This window comes from Sciurus carolinensis, chromosome 14 (genome assembly GCF_902686445.1).
Source record: "Sciurus carolinensis chromosome 14, mSciCar1.2, whole genome shotgun sequence".
Classification (NCBI taxonomy): Eukaryota; Metazoa; Chordata; class Mammalia; order Rodentia; family Sciuridae; genus Sciurus; species Sciurus carolinensis.
In genome coordinates, this window is record NC_062226.1 from 77,370,366 (window position 1) to 77,396,520 (window position 26,155).

General features: G+C 40.5%; 1 protein-coding gene across 6 annotated transcripts in view; it reads right to left on the bottom strand.

Moving 5' to 3' along the window:
* Prune2 (prune homolog 2 with BCH domain) overlaps window positions 1-26,155 on the bottom strand; it is a 264,764-nt gene that overhangs the window by 82,682 nt on the left and 155,927 nt on the right. For all 6 annotated transcript variants that reach the window (XM_047524259.1, XM_047524258.1, XM_047524256.1 and 3 more), the window contains exons 7-9: window positions 14,928-15,086; window positions 6,697-13,291; window positions 5,605-6,370 (exon numbers count right to left, since the gene is read on the bottom strand). In XM_047524259.1, coding sequence (XP_047380215.1) covers window positions 5,605-6,370; window positions 6,697-13,291; window positions 14,928-15,086 — 7,520 coding nt within the window. The remainder of the gene's footprint in view (window positions 1-5,604; window positions 6,371-6,696; window positions 13,292-14,927; window positions 15,087-26,155) is intronic.

Sequence of the window (26,155 nt, forward strand, 5' to 3'; positions counted from 1 at the left end):
ACAGTTTGCTGTGGTAGGAAATCTGTGTTCAGGCATCAAAAAAACCTCAGTAGGTCACAAGATTGTCTGAAAGGCAAGTTCTGGCTCAGTCATTCTCAAAATATTCCACTGGAAACTTTCACTATGAGGCTGTATTTGCCTTTTTTTTTTTTTTTTTTTTTTGTCTCAGTGCTGGGGATTGAACCCAGGGCCTTGAACTTGCAAGGCAACTGAGCTATATCCCCAGCCCATTATATGCCTTTTGATGAGACAATGGGGGAAAAGAGGAATGAATTCATCAACTATAGCTGTTCAAGAATGGACTTGAAACTGCCATGCTTCATTGACAAGTTCTGGGATAGAAGTGAGAAGTCTTAGGTTTAAGTCTCAACTTCACCAGTTTCTCATTTGTGGATGTCATTAGCAACTAACTTTTTGTTTGTTTGTTTGTTTGTTTGAGACAGGGTCTCACTGTTGCTCAGGCTGGTCTTGAACTCAGTGAGCTCAGTGATCCCCCCATCCCTGCCTCCCAAATAACTCAGACTAGATGGGCATGACCATGCCTGTCATCTTAGTTGTTCATTAAACAGTTTTCTCACTGGACTGAGTAATAGTGATAGTTAAACTTGCCTTATCTTTCTCAAATGACAATTGGTGAACCAGAAAATAATATAATTGTTAATCTGCTAGCTCTTGTTATTGAAGGTCTGCTCAGGGTAGGGTTGGCCAGATATGCAGAGATGAGGGGTTAGGGAACCAAAAAGAAAGAAAGGAAGAAAAAAGAGGGAGGGAAGAGGGAAGAAACTAAATTGCAAATTTGAAGGACTTTTAATGAGACTTAAATGTCGCCACCGACTCACCAAATATGATCAACTTTAATTACAAACATAAACACAAAGTCAGTGCCAAGTTTGGTTTTTCCATCTTTGGCTCATGGAAAAGCCAAGAAACAGTGCATAAATCATGGAAAGCTGAGTTTGTGGAATATCAACTCACCCTTTAGTGAGGACAGATGTTTAGGCCTGGGACACGGTCTATCCACACAGCAAGGCTCAGAAAGGGGCCTGCAGATTCTTCTCAATGTTCCCATTACCCAACATGGAGAGAAAGAGTCTGTAGATTATTTCTTTATCCATGTGGATAAGAGAACCAATGTATTAACTCTTCAAATGTAAGTCATAGACAGAAAAAAGTCTAATTTTGAAGGTCTCGTGAAAAACCAAAAGGTCTGATGATGTCACTCACTCACAGGGGAAAAGATGAGTTTTTTTTCCATGGTCTTGTTAGACAGGAAAAAAGGTAAAAAATTACTAATTAAAAAAGATAGACTATATAGAGGTTAGCATAGAAGCAGACTGTATGGAATATGAAATATACTGTGTTCAAAGGTTATTTTTAGTTTGTGGAACATGAAATACCTCACCTCACAGAGTAAAGAAGCAAGGTATATCTTCACAAATATGAGGGTCAGATTTACTCCTAAATACTCCAAGTCAGAAGTCTTTGAGATAGGCTGGGGGTGTAGCTCAGAGGGAGAGACTTGGCTTAGCATCCCCAAGGACCTGGGTATGATCCTCAGCACCACAAACAGAAAGGTCCATGAGACAACAATGTAAGGCCCTCTCCCTTTTCCTCCCTTCCCCTTCATTCCTTCCACCTACCACTGCTGCATGTATCTCCAAGGTTAGATGATATTGTCAGTTTTCCCAGTCCTCTCCGAAATTATTCCTTTCATCACCCTGTGCAGTTATTTCCTTGTCCCACTTATGGAAAGTCAATTTATTTGTATATTGACTTTCACTATTTTATATAATGCGGATGATGAGTCTAAAATTGTTTAGTGGTTTGCCTTCTTGGGATTTAGTTTGGGCTTTTGACTATCAACTGTGATGGTTCATGTTATGTGTTAACTTGGTGAGGGTATGATGCCCAGTTATTTGGCCCAAGATCAGTCTATATATCTCTGAAAAGGTACTTTATGGAAGTTATTTCCAAGGAAATTGGCAGATTTTGAGTAAAGCACATTATGCTTCATATTATGTGTAGGCCTCATCCAATAAGTTGAAGGCCATGGAGAGAAGTCTGAAGTTTCCTGAAGAAAGAATTCACCTCAAGACTGAGTTTCCAGCCTGCTGCTCTCAGAATTTGGACTCCATTTAATACTGATTCTTTCCTGAGTTTCTAGGTTGCTGGCCTGCTCTCCAGAGATTGGATCTGCCAGTATTATAACAAATAAGTCCATTCTCTCTCCCTCCCTCCCTCTGTCTCTCTCCTTTCCCTTTATTTATCTGTATCTTTATCTCCTGTTGTTATATGTATGCACTGATATATAGATATAAATACACATATAGATATCCCTTAGTGTTATATGTATGCATTGGTATATGTATATCTCCTATTGTTTCTGTTCCTCTAGAAACCCCTGAACAATACATGACACAATTGTTCCTTTCTTTATGTCATTCTTCTGACCATGCTTTGCCCCTTCATTTTAATCAAGGCTTACTCTTCAGATGTGCTCTGAGACTACATAGGAAAGACCAGGTACATTCGTCACTTTCTCAGGGAACTGGTATTTGTTCCCCTCCTGGCCCACTCTGTAGTTGCAGGATGACCAAGGTGTTGGCAAAGGGCCCTGGGAAGGCTGATCCTAGGGAACAGGAACAGTGCTGACAATTCAAGGAGAGAGGCTCTCTCCTAGCCCTACTAGAACATTTTGTTAATAGGAGCGAGCAGGTGGAATAAAAAGGAAAAGCATCTTTCTCATGCTGACTCAGGTGCTCAAAGCAGTCTGGGAGCTGAGGGGATAAGGTGGGCGAAGAGAGGAAAGCCATGGAGTTGTAGTTGGTGTGTCATATCACTGTGTACCTACTTCTATTTATGAAGTCTCCCCTCCCCCCTCTATCTCTATCACCTCTCTCTCTCTCTCTCTCTCTCTCTCTCTCTCTCTCTCTCTCTCTCTCGTATGATGTTCTTGATTTTAGACATTCTGTCCTGTGATCAGATGATGTGTCAGGTGTGGCTAGGTTTGTGTTTAGGAAAACATGACTCTCATTCTGTGCTTGTCTTCCTGTTGCCATGAGTTGGGGCATCTTATTCTTCCCAGTTCACTGGATTGGCTGCTTCTCTCCTCTTTCTCTTTCCAAGTCATGATCTTTCTTTCGTCCATCTCAACTTGTACCTCTCAGCTACACTGTAACTTCCAGGGGCCCTTCTGCCTTCATGGGCCCCTTCCTTCATTATATATTTTTTTAAATTATTTTGCAACTATTTTGGTGTAAAGACAAATGTAATACACACAGGAACATAATCATTCTTTCCCTTTGACTGTAAAAGAAAGTAAAGCATTCTTATGGGCCTTAATGTATTGTGGGCCCTGGGCACCTTCCCTCCTGATAGATGATACACTGTCCTGGTACCTGCTCCATACAAGCACCTCAACAGGAGTCTCTCTTCTTACCAGTTTCTGCCTTATATCATTTTACCCCATGCAGTTGCCATTGTCAAGTGAGATAATGCTTAGTAGCTGATCTATAGTAAATGCCCATAATCTGAGCTACTTAAAATGACATTGGTCATATATCATCTTGACTATTATCTATCTTTTCACCTATGTCTAACTCCTTAAACTGAGAACATGTAGACTAGGAGTCTGATCTGGAGCAGTAGTTCTCAAACTTAAGTTTGTACCTGACTCACTGGGAGGAGCTGCTGAAGCAGAGGTTGACGGGCTGTTCCCAGCCCCTGGAGTTCCTGATGAGGAGGGAGATCTGGGATGGAGCAGATCATTGCATTTCTTACAGGCACTCTGGTGGTATTGATGTTGCACGTCTTAGGATCCCACTTAGAGGACTGCTGTTTTAAACAACCCGTCTCTTCCCAATAATCAGCACAGAAGGAAACTTTCAGATACAGAGTACTATGCAAAAGTTAATAGCAATGCTGAGGGAAAAAAAACCCAAATCTGCTCTGGCCCCCCACCAGGAGAAATTTCAATGCTAAAGGGGCTGAGTGGAAAGAGATGAGCAAAGGAATCTTTTCTGTCCTGTTGAAAGAAAATGTGCTGGTGGCACAATTGGACACTGACTGTCATCCTTTGGATGGCAGGGGTATGTGCGAAATGCAGACCAGAAGCCAAACAATAGCTCAGCCAACTCATGGCTGCCTGATTTCTTAGCTCAACCCACAACAATGCCAGCAGGGCTGCTGGGATCCATCTGCTTCTCTTTCTGATAATGGATCTGGGGTCTCTCTGGAAGGAAGTAGCTTGACAGGAAAAGAAAGATGAGGCCAACTGAAAATGTCGGTTTACAAAACTGTACTTGAATATGGTACAGCTTTTAACTCAATACGGCAGTTGAGTAACCCCACATACTCCTGCTATGTTTTTTGTTTTCTGATTCCTTCATCAAGAAATGTAATTTGCAAATGCTGGAGCTTTCTTGAACACAATCTGTTTCCACACAAATTAAGTTCACAGAATTTAATACCACAGGAAAGCTTGAGATCATTCAGCCCAACCCACTAATTTCACAGACGAGGAAATGTAAACCTGTGGTTAATCCTAAAATACATATCTGGTAATAGTAGATCCAGGATGGGATCCAGATTTCCTGATTCACAGTGGGGACATGGTGCATGTAATCCTTTAAATTCCCAAACTGAACAGGAAAATGATATCTTTCCTCACTGCCTTTTAAAGAGAAAACAGGATTTCCCCCTTCGCTTAATTTACTTTTCACTATTTGCCCTTTTGTCCTTGGAAGTGATGTTGGGGGGTGTTATAAGGGCAAATGAAGAGAAATAAAAAGTTTAAAAACAGTTCCAACGGAACCCAAAATGTTGAAGTTGGCGAGAACATCCTGTTGCCTGCTGTATGCCCCTTGGCTACCCAGAAATGTGGCACAAGGCCAATTCTCAGAAGTCATGTGAATGAATGGATGGACAGTTGGATAAAGGAATCATTGGTTTGATGATTATTTGCCAGTTTCTCAGTCAATCAGGGGTCAACTGTTTCACACCAAGATTTTGACCCTGCTCTGGATTCTCTTCATCCCTACCAGTAAGTTTGGTGTTTACATCAAACGAAAAAATGCCTTTTCTGTAAGATAGGCAGTGTGTCAGCCAGAAACTATGGCCTTTGGAGGTGGAAAGGTTTGAAGCCCAGACTGCTCACTCTGGTTATTTAAATCTAGGAAAGTGATAGAAATGTTAAAAGCCAGCAGGGCTGCTGGGGACTTTCTTCTTCCCCATCCCTCCCCTTTTTTCTTCTCCACCAGCATAAGGATTTAAGGATTAAATTAGATGACATGTGCAAACTGCCTTGCACACAGTAGGTGCTGAATAAATGCAGCATCATTTCATTCCATTTCCTGTTTCAGAGTCATATAGGTATTGAAGCACATAGGGTGGGACAGGAATAAGACTTGAAGGAATTTTTTTTTTTTTTGCTGAAAATGTACACAAATTATCATTATGGTCATAGTTCTCTAGTTTTATGGATGATATGCCTTGCAATAAATGAAAGTAAAGCTGTCATCATACAGGTGTTCTTTATATTCTATAACCCCTGATTTCTAAATAAAACAGTTTTCAAGAAAAAAATAAATCCAATGTTTTGCTCACCCATTTGGTCTTGGTTTCCTGGTTCCAGGCTCCAGGAACTCTGTCTCCGCCTCCATTTCCCTCTCAGGGATCCTGTTTTTCTGAGAAGGCTGTGGCGAAAGCATTTCCCATTCATTGTCATGGGTGACAGTCTGCAACAGAACTGCGTCTGGGACAGCCCTACCCAGGCTCTTGTTCTTCTGTGATTGGCTGCTCTGACCATCAGAAACTTCCTCTAGTGCTAAAGACTCTAGAGGCTTCATTTCTCCAAGAGCCTGTACCTGGGGACACTTGCCCAGGCTGAGATCAGAGAATAATGGCTCCACAGTCTGGCAAGACCATCCAGGCCCTGAGTCCCTGGCTTCCAACGATGGATCACCAACTTCACCATGGCCCAAGACCATCCAACTTCGGTCTTGTGCAGGGCTTTCAAGAGATGACCTCTTGTCATCTTTGGAGGACATTTTCTCTTCAGAATGAACTTTGTTTTCTTTTAAGGAGGCAGGCTGACATGTTTCTGTAAAGCTTGCTAACTGAGTTCCTGGCAGCTCTGTTTCTTGGGATTCTATGTGTGATTCTTCTAATTCAGATATGCTTTCTCTTGCTTCACAGGCTGGCTTCAAGGGTGAATTTTTTTCATGGCTTACAAGTATGTAATCCATGTGTAGCACATGATGATCCTCATTCTTATCTATGAATCTTTCATCCTTGTATTCTGATTTTATCTGCTCAGTTTCTTCAGTAGGAATTATTTTTTCTTCTATGTCTAATGTTCCCTGACTGGCACCTAGAAAAAGATGAAAGTGAGAAGGGGAGAATAAATCTTAATTAACACATTGTGTGATTTGGGATCTTTGCAAGTAATTATCAAGAAGGAGGTAATTTTAAAAATCTTTATATTTTGTAGAGTTGTTCAATTTTCTCACACACAATCAGGGATAGGTATTATAAGCATTAGATTTAACTGCATCATGCAAGCATTGGTTAGTATGCATTGCAAATGTAGTTGGTTTCTCTTTACCTACACTGGTAGGTAGAGTGTGTTTTACTATGGAATAAGTTTAAATGAGGTCAGCAATTTCTTGGGGGTGGAGGAATGGGGAAATTTCTTACCATTTGATGGTCCCATGTCGCCACCTGCTGGCAGATCAGAATTATCTGTTTCTACTTCCCAGTCAATATTTGATGGTGATAACTCAATGTTGGAGCCTACTCCTCCTACAGGCGAAGAAACTGATTCAGGGTCTTCATGAATATGCAGTACAACCAGCTGGTGTCCAGGTTGTTCGTTTGGGGTCTCAGGGTGTTTTCCCTCAGTTTGATCAGGAAGGGCGGAAAGCAACATCTCTGCTGCTTCACTCCCCAGAGACACATCCTCTGGAGATCCAGCTTCCTCTGTTGTTTCAGCACCATGGGTAGGTTCTGTGAGATAGGACAAATCAAAGGGAGGTGTGTAGGGTGCCAGCGATTGCTTTAGAGCATCTTCCTCCAAGGGAGGGTCACCACCATACAGGAAGTGTTCAGGTTCTCTGATTAAATCTTCATCGATATTCTGGCCCACTACATCATATTCAAAATCACCCCATGAGGCTTCAGATGAACAAATATCTTGCTTCCCTGCATCCCCATCCACTGGTGTCTCAGGATGGCCTTCCGATAATGTCAATTTACTCATGTCATCTATTGTTCCTGTAGAAGTGTTGAGACCAGAGGCATCACTGAAACTATGGTCAAAGGCAGCTTCACTTATATCCAGGCAGGTGTCTGAGGCCAGCAAAGCATCAGTAGCTGTGGCAGGATTCACAGGAGCAAAAGATGGTTCATAGCTAGGTGAAGCTCTTGTACCTGTCTGACTTTCAGGAAAAAAGCCCTCTGATACCCAAGAGTCACTACCTTCCACAGGTGGCTTCTGGTGAGTTACAGAAACACTAGTTCCCACATTCTCAATCCTTGGGATTGAAACTTCCAAAACAGCTGCTGTATCTGAGCTGATTCTTTTTTCTGATGCTTTTAAACCTGCACCATTATCATCATTCATTTCAGAAGGTTCTGGAGAACTTCTATAAGAGGGAGGCTGAGATGAGTCATCTATATTTGCTTGACTACTGATGGGTGGCAGTGGAATTGCATTTTTAGAACAGAGTTCTGAGTTGTATGGGATGGATTCCTGCCTGAGCTCCTGATGGGGTTCTTCATTCATCTTTGGTTCAGCAAGATAACAATCTCTGGGTTTCACTTCAGGTCCCATGCAAACACTGATGTTTGGCTCAGTTTCTTGCTTTGCTTCAGAATCATGACATATATCAGGGCTGTTGGAGGCCTGAGAATTGCTGTCTTGGTCGCAGTGAGTCAGTATATCAGGATTCTCACCATCTGCTTTTATACTGAAGGGCTGCTTGACATCCATCCACAAATCAGGTGAAGCTGAGGCCAACTGCCCACCTTCTTGGAAGTTACCATGCAAAATATCTGGAACAAAGGTACCTTGGGGGCTCTCACTAGGGCTGGAGCTATCCCATTCAGAGCCCGACTTCTTTATTAACTGTGTGGGGGAACTGACAGCAGGGATATTTTCTGTGGCAATGCTGGAATGTGTCATTTCATCAAGGTATGATTTTTCTTGTTCCCACCAATTTGCTTCTTGACATTCTGTAGTTGAACCATTAGCTATAACACATTCATTTTCATCTGTAGGAGTAAATGCTGGGTCTGGCTGATCCCAGACAGACAGCATGGAATTCTGACACTGTTCTTGGGTGGGCATTTCAGAAGGAAGCTCATTGCCAGCAGAAGATATGATGATTTGCTCTGTGGAATCCTTATCTTTAATTTGGTCCAATATTACAAGCTGGCTAAACCGATCAGCATCTGGGTCTGGCTGTCTTGGTTGAATGTTCCAAAATTTCTCATGGGAGTTGTCCCCACTATTGTCCAGAAAGGGTGACTGAAGTTTATCATTGAAAGGATTAGTACAGTGTGTATCCATGGATTCCATATCATCCTGCCTGGGTGCTCCCCAGGGACCCACACCTTGGTAGTCTGAAGAATTCATCTCTAACACAGCACTCGAGTTAGACAACTCCCCTTCAAACGCACTCCCCAGTGGTCTCGCTTTGGGTTGGGGAGCGTTCCACCATTCGCAGCTCTCAGTTGAGAAGCCACGCATTTCCAATTTAGAATGGTCTTCACTGTTTGGTTCAGTTTGGGGAGTTATTTGCCATACATTGTCTCCGGTCCTCTCTGTTTCTGGAGAAAATGTCCTTTCCTCCGTTGCTGTGATCTGCATTTCAGTCTCTGTGAGTGGTGAGAAATTCCAGTGATCAAGGCTGCTTTGTGGATTGTCACAGAATGGGTTTGACTTATTTTCATTCTCTGCTGGTTCTAAGCTGCCAGTATTGTCAGAAAACTCCTCAGGCATGGTGTCTGCTGTGGCCAAGGAATTGGATTCAATCGATGAATCCCAAGCTCTGGATTCACTCTGAGCAACTTGATGAGTGACCAAATGGATCTTTTTCTCTACCAACTCTTCATCACCTACACCATCCTCATCAGAGTCGGAAGTTGCTCGAATGACCTTGGCGTCCTCTGGCTGCACAGGTTCAGGAATGGCACATTCATTTTTCTCCTGATGGCTCAACATTATATTTCTTTCCTGATAATCACCTGAATAGTCAGAATATTTGCCTGTTTCGGGACTGGATAAAGAGGACAGGGAATCACGATCCACTGAGTCATTCCAAATCTCTAAAAATTTAGGAACCTTGTGATCAAAGTTGTTTTCAAGCCCATCCATTCTGCTTTTCTCCAAGTCCTTCTCTTTAGAAATAGCTTCTTCTTGGCCCTTGCTGGTGACTGATTCAGATTCTTGGCGATCCTGCTTACTCCATTCATCTCCATCCTCTTGCTGAAGTTCAACACTGGGTCCATGGCCCCAGGGAGACAACGTGGCCAAAGTATCATTTAGGTCAGGACTTGATGCACTTGAGTGAGTATACCTACTGGAAACACTATCTCTGTCATAATCTCCAGATGAATTGGCTCCTGGAAGGCTGTTCTCAGTACCCTTAGATTCAAGATTCTTAGTTATCTCAGAGCTTGTGTGATTGTCCTGCACATCACTATCTGTAGGGCCATCACAAATATTCAGGCTTTGGGGAGATGCTTGAGGTGACCCTTCATTCTCTCTCTCTGGCTCCAGAATATTATATTTTACAGTTTTCTCAGGATCCATTTCAGATAAAGATACATTTTTTGTTAAATTCATCTCACCTGGAATCTCAGTAGTTTCATCTGAGTTCCTGTGACTTACAAGGGACTCTTCATAGGTCTCTTTTGCTTGCAGGTTATTTGTGGATATCTCTGTTTGTGCATCATAAGAGGTTGTATTGTGAGATTCATATTCTAAAACATCCTCTGATTCCTTGGTTGGAGGACTGAAAGTGACTGAATAAGAGTTTATTTTGTCTGATTCAGTGCAGATTTCTTCATGGTCAGATGCAACTGGAGAAGACAGTTCTTGATCATCAGTTCCTCTTCCAGAAATCCCTGAAGTGCTATCCATTCCCAAACCTACTGGCTCCTCCTTATCAAGGCTCCCCCTGTCACAGGAGCTTGAAACTTCATTCTCAATTTCACTTTTTTCGTAGCCGTGACCTATCATCCATGGATCTGAGTGTGCAAAATGTTCTGGACTCTCAAGTCTGGTCACCAGGGATTCTGTGTCACCTTGCAGGGCTTCTGTCCCTGTGTCCTGGTTTTCAGGATGAGGTGTAAGTGTTTCTGACTCACTGATTCCAGAAACTTCCAGCACGTCTCGGATGTGACTGTCCTTATCACTCACTGAATGGCTGGGACTTTCAGGGGGTGAATCTCTGGGCCTCTCAGGAGGCAGAACGCTTTGTTCTGAATCTGTAATATACAATGGGTCTGGCAACCCGAATGATGACATGTCTTTATCTCTTATGAAAGAATCCCAAATACTGTTTGCAATTAGCTGCCCGCTCTTTTCATTCAGGGTGTGATATTCGTTGGGAGCAGAGTCCTTGGTGTGTTCAGATTGGGGGAGTTCCCAATCTATCTGATTTGCTTCCTGATGCTCTGTGCCCCATGGTTCCACCTGTCTCACTGAAAATCGGGTTTCTGGTTCTGTACTTTCAGCCATGTATCCCTCTGCGTGGCCGTCACTGGTGATTGCCACACCCCCACTGCAGTCATCCCAGTCCAAGTCATTGTCCATATCTGAGATGGTTGCTGTGGACTGCGTGTCCTCCAGAATGACTCTGTTCCACAAGTCGAGGTTGTCTGGGGCCGCCTGGCGGGAGTTGGTGCTGCTGTGCAGAAGTGTTAGCTGCCGGTTGGTTTCATTGTACATCTGCATCATGCTGGGGTCGTCATAACTGGACTGGCTGCTTTCCACCATGTCATCCTCCATGGAGACGTCCTTATCATCTGTGTGCTCTGTCCTGGGTAAATCTTTATCTGGGTCATGAGCAGCATTTATTTCGGGATTATTGTCTGCGTGCGGTGAAGCCCACATGTCCAGGTTCCCAGGACCAGAACTGATTCGATTTCTTGGTGGCTGCTGCGGTGACTGTGGAGGGACTTCAACCTCCTCTGTGGCACAGTCAGCATCATTTGACTTCAAACCTGCCTCTTTTGCAAATGGCTTGTTTTCAGTTTCTTTTTCCTCTCCAGCAAATGTTGGTGATGTGTAAGAGTCAGAGGTGGAGTAGTTGGTATCTAAGGGAGAAGGTACTGAATCTTCTCCTACATTGGATGCACTGTAATCAGAGCATTTATATGATAAGAAGGAATCTTCCCAAGGAGCTAGGACATCTGACCCTCCTTTCTTAATACTCTCCTCAAAAAGTCTCCAGGAATCTACCTTCTCATATACATTGCCCCTAGTTTTAGGATCCACTAAGCCATTCTGATCTTCCCTTGGTGGCTTAGAATTGTTCCATGCATGTTCCAGATCAGAACTGGGATTTCCAGAAACAACAATATTCTCCCTGGAGTCATTGTTTTTCTTACCCCAGATTTTTGGAGCTGCTTCATTATTTATCTCACTGGGTGAATTGTCCTGTAGGTCTTCTGAAGGAAAAGAAAACCCACTTTTGGTCATGGCCCACTCACTGGGGTCCCTCACAGGAGGTGTCTCACCACTTGTTGGGTGAAGATTCCAGGTATTTTGTAGAGTTTTGGTATTATCTTCATTACCAAATGCACTCCAGGCTGGAAATGACACTGCAGTTGGTTCAGCATCATTTGTAGACTTTCCCCAGGGCTCAGGCATTGCGGTGGGAGATCGACCAGAATGCCACAAAGCAGCAAAGTCTTCTATCAGGTGGTTTGTTGCCTGGGGGGAAGCACTTGACAGATGTGACTTCTCAGTGGGCAGGTTCTGAAACTGCAGACTTCCTTCTTTTTGGTCCTGAATAGCATTGCTACCCAGTTCAGCCTGACCAAATTCAGACTCCCAAGGATCTGACTTTGGGAATTCGAGATTCTTTGACTGAAATACAGAATCTGAGACTCTCCTATCCACTGGGCTGGGCTTATGATCTTTCCATGATTCAGGGCTCTGGAAGACAGATTCTTGTTCGCTGGAACTCCATGCATCAGCAATATTTTTAGAATCAATTTCCAAACCACCCCACCAGCTGCTGCACCGTGCACGAGTCTGAGGTGGCCCCATGTGCCCTGCGTCAATTGCTTTGTGGGTTATGTCTTCTGGATAGAGTGGAGCTGGCTCTTCAGTGGACGGTGAGCTTTCTACAAAACTATTCATAGGCGTTGGTGGAATCCTTTTCCCAATATTTTTCAGCCTTTCAGGTGAAGGAGAGTCATCTCCCATAAAACCTGTCATGCTCAAATTTCTTTCAACGTTGTCTTCAAGACTTTCTTGTCTCTGGACGAACTCCTCATCAAATTCCACAAGGTTGTCTTTTCCAGCCTCTGACAAAAGTGAACTGGATGAATAATTGGACATGTTGATCCCTATGTCATCAAGTCCTTTGGGCCCAGTGGGGAGCTGACCCTCTGATGAATCACTGTTGGGGAAATCATCTGCTGGGGAGTAGTCTGCAGAATGGGAAGATGGCTGGGACTGCCCAGAAGCCATGGGTGCTGAGTCAAAATTGAAGAGGTCAAAGTGTTCCCCATGTTCCCCAGACCGGGCATGTTCCTCTGCCACTGCCCCTTCAGGGATGGGACTATAGGAGTCAAACCCTGGGAGAAGGCTGTGGTGAGGCCCTGCACCTTCTCCCACTGGACTGTCATCACTGAGGAAAACTGAGCTCTCCTTGGATGAACGGCTGCTCCTAATGGTGGCCAGTCCGCTATCTGGGCTAACGAGGTCTACGTTGACGTCCACCTGAGCCTGGTTAGAATCATTGAGATCTGGAGGGTTTTCTATGAAATTCACCGAGCTGGGCTGTGGTTCTATGTCAGAACCGTACAACTCCATAATCCCAGAAGAGCCCTGGGAGAGGGGGGCACTGCCCGCCACAGCTTCTGTTGAGGACGTCCGGCTGTTGGAGACCATCTCTGGACACCTCCTATTGATGACTTCCTTGATAAGGAGAACCACCTGATCACAAGTCACGGATGGGTCCTCCTGCTGGTACACCAGGATCTCGTCACAGCCACATTCGAAGGGCTCCAGCTCCAGGCAAGGATTCTGACACTCTTCCAGCTCACAGCATATCTGGGGGAGGCACAGGGATTTGTGTGAGCACTCAGGTGGTCTTTGCATTTTGCAATTTGTCTTTCTTACTTTTTCTTAACATAATGGTAATCTATGTTCAACAGTCTAAAAATAACACCTCAAATGCCTGAGAATTGTATAATGTGAAACATGGGAAACCTCACTTAATCTACTACCAACCCTTCAAATCTTTGAAACTCTCTTCTCATTTAACTCAAAATCCAACTGATGCACTGGCTCATGGCTCTGGAGGGTTACAGGTAGAGAAGTTTAAAACCATCTAAGTCCTTTCCTAAGGATCTGCTGCTAATATGATTTGAAAACTACCAGCATGGAGACTTCCAGTGTCTAAATCTTGTCCCTAGGAAGCCAGTAACCAAAGATAAAAATTCAGCTTTGAAATCAAATGCATAATAAAACATTGAAAGAGTCACAGGCTGGTGACACAGGATGCACAAGCATGTGGGTCAGAGGAGGAAGCACAAGATACATCTGTGGCAGGGACAGAGAGCTTCTTATCTGGAAGAGAGAAAGCACAGAGAGGAAGCCAGAGTACACACGGTGTTAAGAAAGCTGAGATGATGCTCTTGGAGGACAGAAAGGGAAGATGTAGGAAAGAAAGGAGGTTTTGCCTCTGGCCACCTGTGGATGCATGAGGCATCTAACCTATGAGGAAAGATGAGGGAAGGAGCATTTGATGCCTGTGTGGTTCATCCTGGAATGAGTCATGTACGTTCTCACATTAGACATCAAGTACACTGGTTTGATACATCCAGTGATGTCTTCTGATTAATTTTGTCTAATTATTTTTTATTTCCTAGACCTTGAGTTAAAAGGCTCAGCTATCAACCTAGAGGATCCAACTGTTAACCTAGTCAGAATCTTAGCTACCACCAACAAACAGATTAAAGCATCAGATCACCAGTTACTAAACCCTGAGCCCGAACCAGTTATTGAGACAGAAGCTAAACCTTGTTAGTTATCACCCAGGAGCAGTCTAAAAAGGAAACAGCACCCCAAAGTGAACTTGTCCTTATTTGAATGAGGAGGACCTGCATCCATGGATTCAGTCTAGAACAAAAATGATGGGGCTCTGCCAAGGTCTGGACATGATTTGAGTGTGTTCTCCAAAAGTTCGTGTGCTAGAAGCGTGGTCCCCAGTGTGGCAGTGTTGAGGTGGTGGGGCTTTTAAGAGGGCTACAGGTCATGGGGGAACCACCCCCAGAAGGGATTAATGAAGGTTTCATGGGACTGAGTTAGTTTTCATGAGAATGGGCTGCTAGAAAGCAAGTTCAGCCATCTCAACTCACTCTCCTGCTTCCTGTGTCACCATGTGATCTCTTCTGTACATGCTCCCATCATTGTGACACCATCTGCCTTGAGGCCCTCACCAGGACCAAGCAGATGTCAGTACCCAGTCTCAGGAATCTTACAGCAACCCAAAATGGACACAAGCTCCTTTAAACGGCCCAATGCACAAAATACCTCCCACATTTCCTAAAATTCAAATTCTAGGACTCTATCTCTTGGGTCAATTTCTTACAAGCTACAGATCCATACCCATCTCCCAGCATGCATTCTAGAAGCCAGCAGGTTAGGATGCAGTGAAACGGGTTAGGGTCAAAGGAGGGCTCACCTGACTGCACAGCTCAAGATTCTGGGAATACACAGCGATCTGCCTTCTTGGTTGCTGCTCCTCTGATAAGTAGCTAGCAAACAGGATGAGGACATCAAAACCAAACTTGTCTGTGAATGCTTTCAGGTCACTGGTGATATTACTGTGAAACAGACAATTCTGAAACAACAGGACATTTGATATTAATATCAGACTGTAGAGAGTTGTGCCATCAATACGTCCGTTCTTATGATACATTAGGGCAGATATTTATTGTTAGAGTTAAATGAGATGAGTACTTTGCTTTGAGAAAGTTTGGCAAATTTTGTGCTATGGCTTAAAATACACTTATAGGTTTTCCCAAATCAATGGAGGAAGGAGTCTTTGCCATCATTAAGAAACAGGTTAGGTAAGAAATAAATTTTTTAGCATTTTTTTCTAAAATACTTTTTCAAATACTTTGCAAAGCATATTTATTCTATAATTTCTATGAATGTGTGTTGATTATGTTCATAATCTAGTACAGAAAAATAGGAGAGAATTATTGTACTCTATAATATATTTATTTTATATTTTTTATTTTTATAATTAAAATATTCAAATATAAAAATATACCTTATATTTTTATAATTCAAAATTTTTATTTGCTAATGATTATTATTAGTTAGAAACAGAAATTCCTAAGGATGAAATTAACAGTCTACTGAGTGATCTTTACTGTAGCATAGAAGTACAGATAGATATTTATCTATTTTATTTTATTTTATTTTGTGTGTTTGTGTGTGGTGTGGTGTGGTCCTGGGGATTGAAAACAGTGGAACTTTAACACTGAGTTACATCCCCAGTCCTTCTTTTTAAATTTTATTTTTATTTTGAGACATAACCTTGCCAAATTGCTGAGGCTGGCCTCAAACGGGCAATACTCCTGCTTCAATCTCCTGAGTCACTAGGATTACAGCATGTGCCATCACACCTTGCTCATGCCAAAAGACTTTTATAGGAATTTTGACATCAGATCTACTGGATCTATGTGGCAGCTATGGAAGAATGAATGATTGCAGAAAGCACCTAGAAGCACAGCGTAGGCCACATGCTAGCTTCTAGCACAACTGGCACATCCTAGTTGCTGAAGAAATATTTATTGCATGACAGAGAGACACATACACAAAATCAACCTGTGCTGCCCAATTCTGTATTATAGCTTACAAATAAGCATATAGCCAGTCCCCCATATCTGTGGAATTGATCAACCATGGATCACATATCTTCTGAAAAAACAACTTACATATGTACTAAATATGTACAGTCCTTTTACTGTGTCATTATTCTCTAAGCAATACATTATAAAATTATTTATATAACATTTACATTATATTAGCACCACATAAGTCATAGACATTGAATAAGTAATTTAGAGATAATTTCAGGTATATGAGAGGATGTGTGTGGGTTATATGAAAATACTATGCCATTTTAAATAATGCACTTGAGCATCTGCAGATTTGGGTATTCAAAGAGGATCCTAGAACCAATTCCCCATGGACACTGAGCAATGACCATATACATACATACATATATATGTGTGTGTGTGTGTGTGTGTGTGTGTGTATAAAATCAATGTATATAATCAATCAACTAATGTCTATTGTGTTACTCAATGAAAAACACCATGATGTCCACTCAAGGGATTTAAACAATTCTATAAAATTTTCTGATAGTCATAGTAATCATAATTATGCCTGCTGCTGGTAAAATAGAGTTTTAAATTAATTTTTAAAATTTTTTGTGGTGCTGAGGATTGAATCCAAGGCCTTGTGCATGTGAGGCAAACACTCTACCAACTGAGCTATATCCCCAGCCCTAAATTAATTTTTAATTAATTTTGATAGATGCATTGTAATTATAAATAATAATGGTACTCGTTGTGATATACATATGCACATAACTTGGGCAATTTCATTACCCAGTACATCCTCTTTCCCTCTCCTCCTCCCTCCCCTGCTGCTGGTAAAATATTAAGACAATACAGAAATGTATGCCAATGGGAGGTGGAAGTGCCATGTGCCCTTCCTCAGTTAATCACTGTGAAGAACTCAACAGTGCAGTGCACATAGTTGCCGATTTTGTCCACATTCATGACCACATTAATGTTTGTCAGAGGCAGCTCTTTGAAAATGAAGATTTGGTTGTGGTGGCTTAGACTATTTACCAGACACCCCAAGTAGCCATAATACATGTACTCTCTAATGCTGCTTGATGTCAAAGTCTGTGGGGCCCTTGACAGGGTGCATGATACCCTTGGCAGGTGTCAGGCCCTGCCAATCACAGCCTCTCCATGAGGCTTTGCTATCTATTCTGTGGCAGTTACTCTCGTTAGGCATCTTACAAGGTCACTTCCCCTCTTAGGCTACAAGGCATTGCTTGCAGGAATCCACAAAGGTCTGAGGCTATCTTGCTGATGAATACCAAGAATCTGTACTGACTTGGTAATGAAGGTTTTAATGCTCACTTACAATAGCTTTTGGAAGCATGTCTTCCACAAACTATAGTCACTTTTTGTGCTTTTTATTTATTGTCCAAATTGCATCATAAAAATATTTAAGTAGATTTTTTTAAAAAATAAATTCACCCATGGTAGAAGTCAATCTTTAGAATATGCCTTTTTTTTTTTAAATTGAACCTCATCTTACACATAAAATGAATTTGATAGAAAAAATATTTCATGGAGCTGAAGGAATAGCTCCTCTTGGAGAGCACTCGCCTAGCATTGGCAAGGGCACGGTTCGAATCCCTGGCACCTCAGAGAAGAAAAAATATTTCAAATCATCATTGTTGATTAATCAAGAACCTGAGTGTTGAACTTTTTGCAATTATGAATTATAAAATATCTGATCCTGAAGAAAAACAGGAGTGAACAAGTACCTATAGTAATTGAAGGCTTTGATGTGAGAAACCCTAAAATTTTCCTTTCCCAAAATTTTTTTCATTATGTATATAACCCTCTTTACATTTATAAATCCTTAAAAGAAAACACAAATTTCAAAGAAATTTTCATATATAATAATGATTATACTAACATTCCTGTCATTCAAACAAGAGAGGGCAGGTTTTGCTCGTATCTGAGCACAAGATTCAAATGCAGAAGAACAAGCTTTATCCAAAGCCATGCTTGGGGACTGTTTACTATTCAGATAGGTCGGCTGCATTCAACCTGTTTGGATTCTACTGTGTTATGCTGATGACTCTAGAATCCTATCAGACTCAAGTCCAGTGGCACTGACCACAATGGGTATCTTTATAGAAATGCATTGTCTGGCCACGTACAGACCTACTGACTAATGTCCACTCTGCCTTTTCTACCCAGCCCAGGTGATTCGATTCACAATGAAATCTGCAAAGCACTGCCTCAGGGAGGCACTTCTCGATTGATTTATTTTCCTGCAAACCAGACCTTTGGGCTCTCACCACTGTCATGAGACTTGTACTGACCCACATACTCCATCCTGATTCCTCACACTAGTGTCATCATAAAAATCATCCTGGAGTGTACATTTCTGGGAAGTTGCTAGAAATTCTTTTGTAGCAAGTTAGGGACAGGATTCAAGCATCTGCATTTTCATCATGTCCCTCAAGTGATACTTATGATCATGTCTAACAGTAACACCATCTCAGTTTTCCTCTGGGTGAACCTGAATTCCACAGAATCTAATGAAATATTAATAAAACAAAAAATTATGTGAATCATTTAAGCTTGTTAGAGAGACAAAATACTTACATTTTACAGTAACCCCAAAACAGAGATTGTTATCCATGATGCCCTTTGTACCCTAACATAATTGTTCAAACTGAATTCCATCCTTACTGGCCCTAGGATAATGTGAAGAATTTCATGTTTAAAATAGAATCAAACAAGGGAATGAGTGAGAATCTTCAGGAATCCAGGCGGCACAGTCTGTTTGTTCTGCTTTTATGCCGGTGCTGTTTGCATAGGAGATAATTTATTATTGTCTTCTAGCTATGCAGGGAGTCATGTGCTGCGATGGCTCTTATGTTGCTGACAAGCTAGGCTGGTCCTGAATAAACAGCACTTCATCATCAACACAACCCAACTGTAGATACAGGTTGGCATTTTATTCCCCCCATCTGCCTTCTACCTGATAAATTACTGTTTTAGTTACATGAATACAAATACGATTTGTTAATCTGCTCAAACACCTCTGAAACGTTTCTCCCACCTTAAATTAAAATTATATGCATGCATATGCATTCCCAATTAATTTTCTAGGGTTTAAAAAATAAAGAGGACCTCCCCTTTAATTTACCATCCCCAGCCTAGGCACACACCTCTTTTACAATCACGGCATGGAATTTAGGAAGTTCCTTTACTAATCATTGCAAATGGCAAAATCCCAGATTGATCCCACCATTTAGGAAGAACAGCCAGTGCTCTCTGTCACAGTCTTTTGTCATGGGGGTTCCCAAGATTGGGTCATTTTGCATTTTTAGAGGTCATGAGTCTTTTTACCTGAACAATTCCTAGTTTTGAAATAAGAAGGTCTGGAAATGTGGGGGGAAAAACACTTTATTATTTCCAAGTCACAAGCTAAGGTGTAGATCTGAAGAGCTTTAAAAACAGTTGATGATCCTTAGGACCCCAGGCAGAGAAACACAAATGATACAGCTCTACTTGAACTAATACAAGATCTGGGATAGCAACAGTGATAGTGTCCAATAAATTTACCACATTCATGGTTGGAAAGCATAAAACAAAACAAAACAAATGAAAAAACACCGAGTGATTTTTCCTTCAGTTAACTTGCCATGGGTAGAGGCTTTTCCGTCTTTTCTCCTCCAATTGCCAAATAACCTTCAGCAAATTTTACTCCCGATACTCTTCTCTCCACTTAGGTCCAGTATTGTGAACTACACACACTATCCAAAGCAGTTAGTTGTCTCCCTTACAAATTTGGAATAACTAGGGCTTTTATTATATGAAATAAATTACTTTGTAGCATCAAGGACAAGCTATTTCTAGAATTGTTATATCTGAAAATCTTTTCCTTCTTGCAGGAAATAGAAAAATCAGGTGAGTAGCTATCACTCACAGGTAGGATACTTGTAGATAAAAATCATTACCAAGATTAAAACACAGCTTGTACAGCTACATTTTGAAGAACAGAGAGTTCTAGGGTTTGACGATCCATAACTACTTGGTAAGCACAGTGGGCAACCTGGATTGCTGAGTTACTGAAATTTAAGAGTATAGTTTGACATTTATACTCTGCATGGATTTGTTTCTAGACTGAAGGCTATTTTTTTTTAAAACAAGATATAAGAAAAATGCTGAGGTATGTATACAAATGTCCTAACTGAAAGCTGTATGATTTATGCTACCAAAATTCTATTAAGATGTTTAAGATATTCAGCAATAATAAAGTCTGATCATTTTGACAGGAAATGATTTATGAGAACACAATATGCATAAATTAAGAGATTTTATTTATTCTGTTATTTTATGCATTCTTTAATTGGTAAGCAAAGATATTTCCCATATTCTTCCCAGATATCAATTTTTACACACTATTGTTCTTATATATTTATAAGATAGTCAAGGTATCTAAAAAACTAAAACTAAAAAACTTTATTATTCACTAAAAAATTTCATCTAAAAAACTTTATTATTCACTAAAAAATTTCATCTGTTAAACTATATTATGTGTCAAATTTTGAAAATAGAGTCAAATAGTTCCCATTTTCATTCTTTATAACCAAAGATCAAACCTTTTGAGGAAATATTTGGTGGAAATGAAATATACTAGAATATATAAATTAAAGGGTAGCACATATATCAATATAATTTCATTTGTTACTCAATTAATTTTGTTGACCTAAATCAATAATGTATTGCCTAAAATAATTCAAGCACTGCTTCTGCATTCAACATTCTGTTAAATGCTTTGCATTATCTTATTTAAACTTTAAGAGGCTTCTGTGAGGTCGGTAGTTATCTGCTTTGCACTGAGGAAATGGAGGCCCTGGGAAGTTAAGTCGTTGACATCAGTCAGCCCACCTGTGTGGAAAATGAAACTCCAGCCCAGGTGAGCCTGATGTTGGAGGCCATATTTTCACTCCTATAGTATCCTAAAATGAGGAGATACTGAAGATATTACTCATTAATTAATTTTTTTAACTTGATAAAAAGTTGTTTTAATCTGGGTGTGGTGGTGCGGTGGCTCTTCCGGTGGCTCACAAGACTGAGGCAAGAGGAAAGGGAGTTCAAAGTTAGCCCCAGCAATTTAATGAGGCCCTAAGGAACTCAGTGAGACCCTGTCTCAAAATAATAATAATAATAATAATAATAATAATAATAATAATAGGGATGGGGATGTGGCTCAGTGGTTAAGTGCCTCTGGATTTAATGCCCAGTACCAATAAGCTAAAATAAATAAAATAAAATATTTTTTGTTATTCTTTTACTTCTGTTTAGTACTGATTTTCCCTCCTTGTCACTATATACAAGCAAGAAGCAGCCTTAATTTTGACAACTGCTAATAATAATACACTCATTAAACTTTTTTTTTCTTTCTGGTTGGTTTTTTTGTTGTTGTTGTTGTTTTGGTACTAGGGCTTGCTTAACCACTGAGCCACATCCCCAACCCTTTTTGTTTTTGTTTTTGTTTTTTATTTTGATACAGGGTCTCACCAAGTTGCTTAGTCCCTTGCTAAATTGCTTAGGCTGACCTCAAATTTACCATCTCCTGCCTCAACCTTCCAAGTCACTGGGATTATAGGCATGTGCCACTGTGACAGGCTAAACTTTTGAAGATCTAATATTGTCATGCATCATGATCAATTTCCAGTTTCTCACTTATTCTGTAAAGTGTAAATGTGGAATGACTTATAATTATATGTAAGAGACTAAAATTAGAAGCCTGAAAAAAATTCTATAAAGAAGAATGTTGTGATATCCTTGCAGCAATATGTGTTTTTGAAAAGTTGAGCATCCATATATACATAGGGGTGAAAAGAAGCAGTACACACCGCCTAATCACTGGTTATTCAGAATTAACCCCGTGTATTTTCCTTGCTCTGGTAGATTAGACACACCAAAACAGGAGAATCCATTTTACCATTCAGTGTGTAAAAATCTTGTTATCTAAAGATGCTCTCAATATAACTTGTCTTCTGCTCAAAAGCCCACAGAAAAACAAGAATTAGAACTTGTGGAGGGGAGTAGGAAAACTCAAGAGAGTTGTTTTATTTTTCCCTGATTAAGTGGGCATCTTAATAGAAAAACCCTATAAGAACAGAGTCTTCTTATTAGGGCAAAACTATCAAAAATACTTATAATAATGTTATCAAGCTAAAAGTCTTAGGAGCAACAACTGTAGTAAAGGTGCCCACTTGAAAGAATTCAAGAATAGAAGGGAGATCACTTTAATTATTAATTGAAAATTGAAAATGCTTATTTTCATGTCATGGGACAAGTATTATTTATTCCCATAACCATATCTTTAATGAAGAAAGAAAAGAGTTGTGGGGGATTGGTTGGGAAATAATTCGCCTCAAAGCATAGGTTTAAATTAAGAACTTTTTAAAAAAAATCTGGGCTGGTTTCAGGTTAGCCTGAAATTGAGTCAAAAATCCTACCCCTTCCTCAGCATCTCCATCATAAAAAAGGAATAATGTCATACCAACAAGAATTGACCTGGGAAAAGGTGCTTAAATACTGTACTTCACCAAAGAAAGTTCTAGACAGATCTCAGAAACAATTGGTAGAAGACTTTGATGCTGGGAGTTCTCAACCAGTTAAAGACAGATAAGTCATAAGACCTCAGTAACTAGGTCAGCCTAATTTGCATTTTTCTTTAAGGACAGATGACAATCATCAAAACTTTCAGCCACTGAAAGTAGTGAGGAAAGGTGGATGGTTGTTCCCCTGAAAGCCCCTTCCTTGTTCATGTATGTTTCTGAGGATTTCTACATGAGAATGAATAATTCAGAACACTCAAGCAAAGGACAATCCAACTACCAGGCATGCTTTATTGTTGAAATGGTAGAACCCGGGCAATAGTCTAACTACCAAGTAGAAATAATAGCAATGTATTTTTTCACAATTATGTACAGATACGAAAAATTGGCTTGAGTCATGAACCTGAACATTCAATAGCTTTATTTATTTATTTTCCTTCGTAAAAACAAATCAACGAGTTTGAAGGCTATTTCAAGAAAGCAGGAGCCCTTCTTTCCTCTCTGGGTTCCCCTTTCTGCTTCATGGAAACCACTAGGCAAGTCTCCATAGTCTGGCGATACATGGCATCACACAGGTTTCTGACGCATGTAAGCTGTGTCAATATTAACCTGACCAAACGATGATCAAACTGCCTCCTTTGTTCCTCACGCGCTCTGCACATGGGGAGCACAATATGGCTCTTGTCAGAGGTGCTTTATCATTTTGGCTCAAGGAAACCGTCAGTACAGTTTGGGAGTTCGTTCTTCATGGGCAGATATCCTGATGGGTCTAATGAAGCCTTTCTGCTGACAACTCATTTGCTAAAAATACCCAACCATCCCCAAGTTTAAATGGGGAATATGGTTGGGTCCCCTTTGCTATCAACTCAATGAAAGTAATTCATTAATTTTTTTTTTGAAGTGTAAAAATATCTATCCATCAAGGTCCACACCTCTCACCGCCCATATACGTGTCTTGCTTGGATCCATTTGCTCACTGATAAACTTTATGCCATTCTTAAATTGGAATATAATAGGGTAAACACCAATCTTAGAGCACACATGCAGAGCCAACAGTCTGTGTATGCCATTTGTTGCAATCTAAGCTAATTACCAGAAACCCCCCTCCTGAAAACAGATACACTCTGGTATTTGTGGTTTTATCTTCCTTTGGAGATGTCTGTGTGGGGTGCCTGAGGAATTCCTTTTCAGGTAAGGAACTGCATTGTTGTGATCCTCTTGACTGCAAGTCACAGGTACTTAACTGGCTTGTGTAGAAAAACATGGAAGGATTTGGGAAGCATTCTTACAGAAGCTCAGGGAGAACTGAATGAACTGGGATGGCCAGGAGGGTGCCGGCCACCCTGCCTCTCCATCCTCTTTGGGCTTCATCTACCCTCCCACAGTCAAGTAGCAGCCTCCATGTTGTGGGGAACTTGGGTGGCTGCAAAAAATCAGTACAGATCTTGCAACGTGGTCAACAGCCCATTTCCTTTTGATCTTGAGTTCCAAAATCCTGGAGAAAGAACTGTGGTTGTTAACATTGGTTTGGTTCCCTTGCTTTGGGGCCAAACAATTGAGGTGGATTGGAAATACCACAAAACCCAGAAATGGCACCAGTTATAATGAGATTGATAGATAAGAGTCATTTCCTGGAAGAGGGATGATGATGAGATAAACCCATAGTTGGAACTTAAGATACCAAACATAAAGGTCTCTCTCTCACACACACACACAGACACACATGATAATGCTTCAAATCCCTACTTTATTTCCAGGCAACCCTCATCATAGGGAGAGACATGATGCTTGGAAAGATAACTTTAGTGAGGTATTTGTATTAACTCTGATTTTCATGGAATTTTGTACCCCAATTAAAAAGGGTATTATAGGGCAGGGGATATGGCTCAGGGGTAGAGCTCTTGCCTAGCATGTGTAAGGACCTGGGTTCAATCCTCAGCACCACAAAAAGAAAAAAAATGTGTTTTTAAAGAGGAGTGACAAAACAAATCTATACAATTATATAAACACACAAAATGAAAATTATGTTTAATCAATTTAAAACATATAGTACTATCTAAATACAGTACAATCCAAACAATCAAGAAAAACTCCTTTTTTTTTTTTCTTTTAGGTCAAGGTAAGGGAGTGTCTTTCTGGTCCCTGGAATCTTCAGAAGCTCAAATCGCCAAGCCATCAAACTTCCATTGCTGTTAGTACCATCCATGAGGCCTTAGAAATTATCTACAGTCCCTGCCTTCAAGGTAGATAGGAAGTCCTGGAGCTGGTTCTGGTAGTATACAAAGTAATTTAGTTGTAATTTTAACCAAGAACTACTTATGGAATGACTCTAAACAAAGCCAAATCCAGAAAAAAAAAAAAATCTACATTTATCACTGGTAAAAATAATTCACTTTAAAGCAAGGTTCTACCACCTGGGCACTGGCATTTTGGGTTGGACAATTCTTTGTGGTTGGGGGCTGCTTTGTGCACTGCAGGATATTTAGCAGCATACCCAGCCTCAGACCACTAGATGCCAATAGCAAACTCCCTTCCCAAGTTGTGACAATCACCTGTGTCTCCAGACACTGCCAAATGTTCTCTGGAGACAAAGTCAGCCCAGTTAAGATCCACTGCCTTAGAGAATAACAGGAGGAGAGTCTTGTGAACTTAAAAAATAACAAGTCACACACACTTTTTCACAGTTAATTCTGTCTGGTTAAAGAGGTAGGAGAATTATAGAAATAAGTCAGGGATGGGGAGCATTTACATGGATGTTTTATACTAAATGGCCGAAGATTTCCATTTTCTAAGGTGGTAAAAATTTGAAATTTCTATCAATTGTCTTTTAGTTAGATTGGTATGTTTATGAACAGTAATTTGATTCTCTTAGACAAAAAAAAAGTATCATAACTTAAAAGAAAGAGCATGGAATTTATTAAATATCATCTCCTAGTTCAGGAAAGTGAAGTTTACATAGGTATTTTCCAGAATGGATTTTTTTTTTAATAATAGAAAAGTTGTATTATTCCAAACCAGTTATGGGTAAACAGAGCATTTTTAAACACTAAATTTTATATTTGGGATTTCTGAAAATAGGTTAACTTATGTTTTAATCCTAGGTAACCTAAAATGTGACCAATATTTTGAGAGTATCAATGTGTAATGCAAGATGCTTACAAATATTCAGTGAATGTCAGCAGCCTTGCCTGATAACTAAGCTATGTCGAAAAATTCATCAAAACCCATTTCTGGGCCTTAATTATCTAAACACATGTATCGGTATCAACCTTTTTACCCTCCCCCAATTTTTTATAGCTGTATTGTCATTATTTGAGAACATATTTTCATTGAGAGCATGCCTCATTTCATTCTATTGTGTATTTCCAAAGCATTAATCTTAAAAAAACTATCTTATTTCTACTTCATCAGTACATTCAAGATTGTGTAATTATATTAACTAGTATGAACAGGTTTGGAGCAAACACAGCTGATACTTGGTAAACAATGAATTTAAT